Source organism: Vombatus ursinus, unplaced genomic scaffold (genome assembly GCF_900497805.2).
Source record: "Vombatus ursinus unplaced genomic scaffold, bare-nosed wombat genome assembly UNPS02014877.1, whole genome shotgun sequence".
NCBI lineage: Eukaryota > Metazoa > Chordata > Mammalia > Diprotodontia > Vombatidae > Vombatus > Vombatus ursinus.
This window is the reverse complement of record NW_020954655.1, coordinates 2,529,193-2,532,225: the sequence shown is the minus strand read 5'-3', so window position 1 is coordinate 2,532,225 and position 3,033 is coordinate 2,529,193. Positions and strand designations below refer to the sequence as shown.

Sequence of the window (3,033 nt, the reverse complement as noted above, 5' to 3'; positions counted from 1 at the left end):
CTAGTGTCACAGGCCAAATTTGAAGATGTCTTCCTGACTCCAGGCCCAGTGCTCTATTCACTGCCCCATCTAGCTGCCCTCCTCATTGCTAATTATTGCTGAGTATCAGCATTATGAAATCCCTTATGACTTGATACCACCTCTCCCTGAAGTGTTTATTTGATTGTTTATAAATATATAGCAAGTAACAAGTTTGTCAGCCTTTACCAACTGAAGTCTGATTGGTGCCTTTGGTGGGAATGTAGGGCAGGAATTCTTTCTTTAATTCATTGAGTCATTTAAGTGTTAATGCATTTAGAATGGTGGAACAACAACAAAAGTCCGTATTTATATATGGCATCATCCATATTTATTCTTACTGATTCAATGCTCACTAGATTTTAACTTCTTGTTTATATTAAGGGTGGTAGAAATCTTTTCTGTTAAGAGTTGTTGGCCCACAGAAGAACAGTCGTCAAGTAGAAGTGAAAATAAAGGAACATGACCTTATGATAAGAATTTTCCAGGGATTTCCTGGTGTTCCCCCCCACACCCATACACCCAGCACACTTAGACTTAGTAAAATGAATACAGGGTTTCATTTAGTGATTTTTGGGGAACAAAATCCCTTTCCTCATGCATTTTGTTTTGTAAATGACCAGCTGTTCTCTTGCCATTTAAGAAGGTTCAATTCAAGTCCAACAATTTAGACATGAGAGACCAATTCCTCATCTATCCATTAAAAGCTTTGGACAGATAATCTTTAAAATCCTTTCTAGCACTGATTTATCTCTTGCTTCAAGTTATAGGTAAGGACCTTGTGAATTTTGTCTCCTACAGTGATCTTTTGATTGTATTGACAGATGACAGTAGGGAAATGGTTGTGGTTATAGATTAAATTCCATTTCTCAGAGGTATTCACTTTCTAGGTCATGGAAAATAATATATTGGTAAGTAGTATATTCAGCTGGGATAATAATGCTAAACGTGCAGTTGTTTCATGCACATTGTAGCAGTATCTCTTATTTTGCAGTTTGTTGAGATTGGAATAGTTACAAGTATTGAAGTAAACCATAAGCAAGTGGATATTGCGAAAAAGGGCCAAGAAGTCTGTGTCAAAATAGAACCTATTCCTGGAGAATCTCCCAAAATGTATGGAAGACATTTTGAAGCTACAGACATTCTTGTTAGCAAGGTAAGTACTTTACCCGTAGTAATTGGCACATCAAGCAACAAGCTTACTTTTAAATTTGAAAAGGACTTGGCGAAGAGTTCCGTAAGGTGGTTCGTAGTGCAAGTACTGCTTATTTATTCCATTGGTGAGGTTGAAGCTTAGGGAGGTTAGTGTAATATGCCCATTTTCTAACAAGTGTTAGAACCAGGACTTCATATGTACATGGTATGGTGGGAAGAGGACTGTGTTCAGATCCTGCCTCTGATGATTATTACCCATCTAACTTTAAGCAAGTTCACTCATTTTCAGAATTGGATGGCCTGAGGCCCATAGGTTTTCTGATTGTAAAGGCTAGTATTTAATTCCCTTATTGTGCTTCTCTCTGTTACGTGTGCCACACAAATGGCCATTGGTAAGGCATATCCACCAGTAACTCTGGGAAGATATGAAAGTGTTATCTATCTTTTTTTTTTTTTTAAACATAAAGATCTATATTCTGATCTATGCTTGTTTAGCTCTAAATGGCTTAGCCTTGGAAATTGAAATTCATTGGTGTGGGTATTCCAAATAGTGTGTAAGTTGTAACCTGTCCTCTAATTCTTTGCAGTTCTTGTCCATATCCTTCTATGAACTATGCACAGCTTTTCTGCCCAACATACTGGACCTTTTTGTTTGTTTCGTGGATCCCACCTATTGACCTCTTCTCAGACTGTGTTTAGATTTTTTTTTTTAATTTTTAGCAATTGGGGTTAAGTGACTTGCCCAGAGTCACACAGCTAGTAAGCATCAAGTGTTTGGTCTGAGGTTGGATTTGAACTCAGGTCCTCCTGACATCCATGTTTTTAGATTCTTAAGACTATATAAGCTATTGTAACGTGGCAGCTTGGTGTAGTACGTCGTGTGGGTTTGGAGTCCGGAGGCCCTGGACTAAGCTGCCTTGTGTCACGGATCCCCACAGGGGTGCCCTGGCTCTCTTTTCAGACAAATTCAAGCTTTGTTCATGTAAATGAGTGCAGAGAGCCCTAAGGTGATGAAAGAAAATTGTCATTTATAATCAAATTAATTAAATGTATTTCTTGGCCATTTTAAAAAGTGTGTCATGTACTAGTATTGAAATGAGACCACACTCATAATACAAGTGATTTCTCCCTTTAATTTTAATGGTGGTTTGATGGGGCCTATGTGTACATTCCACCCCAAACAGTAAACAAAATATAAATGTGTGTGTGTATGCGAGATTATTTGTGTATATGTGTATATATACAACACACACACACCATCATTGGATTATGAGTCTGACAAATTCTTTTCCATATTTTTGCAGTGGTATATGGGTGATTTTGCCCCACTAGTGATTCCATAATCAAAGAAGTTGTTAGCCAACAAAAATTCCAGGCTTGTATGATTATAAGAAGATAGGATCTCTTAATGTGCCCAAACTATCTCAAACTTGTGTAGAATTTACTGCATTGGTTCAGACAATTTGTTTTAACAATTAGGTAAGGACTAGTGGAGGCTTTTTGACTTTCAGCAAAGGATTGTTTATCTATTGACATTTCAATCATTAAGAAATGTATAAGTGGTTTTCTGCGTGCTTTTAACTTTTTGTATGCTGGGTGCATTGCAGATCAGTCGACAGTCCATTGATGCATTGAAAGATTGGTTCAGAGATGAAATGCAGAAGAGTGACTGGCAACTTATTGTGGAGCTGAAGAAAGTATTTGAAATCATCTAATTTTTCCACAGTGGGCAGGAAAAATAGTAAACTTACTATTCTGTTGTATTGTCACCAAGAAAACCAAGCAAAAAAAAAAAACAATTGAGAAACAATGTGTTGGACTTCGATGGACTTAAGTTTGGAAGGAAAAAATAGGTGGATA

General features: G+C 37.2%; 1 protein-coding gene across 1 annotated transcript in view; it reads left to right on the top strand.

The window, feature by feature from the left end:
* The window catches only part of EIF5B (eukaryotic translation initiation factor 5B), an 80,620-nt gene extending 77,621 nt beyond the window's left edge, over positions 1–2,999 (top strand). The window contains exons 23-24 of the mRNA XM_027842578.1: positions 1,013–1,174; positions 2,781–2,999. Of these exons, the coding sequence (XP_027698379.1) occupies positions 1,013–1,174; positions 2,781–2,888 (270 nt within the window). The 3' untranslated portion in view covers positions 2,889–2,999. The remainder of the gene's footprint in view (positions 1–1,012; positions 1,175–2,780) is intronic.
* Positions 3,000–3,033: the final 34 nt, after the last annotated feature.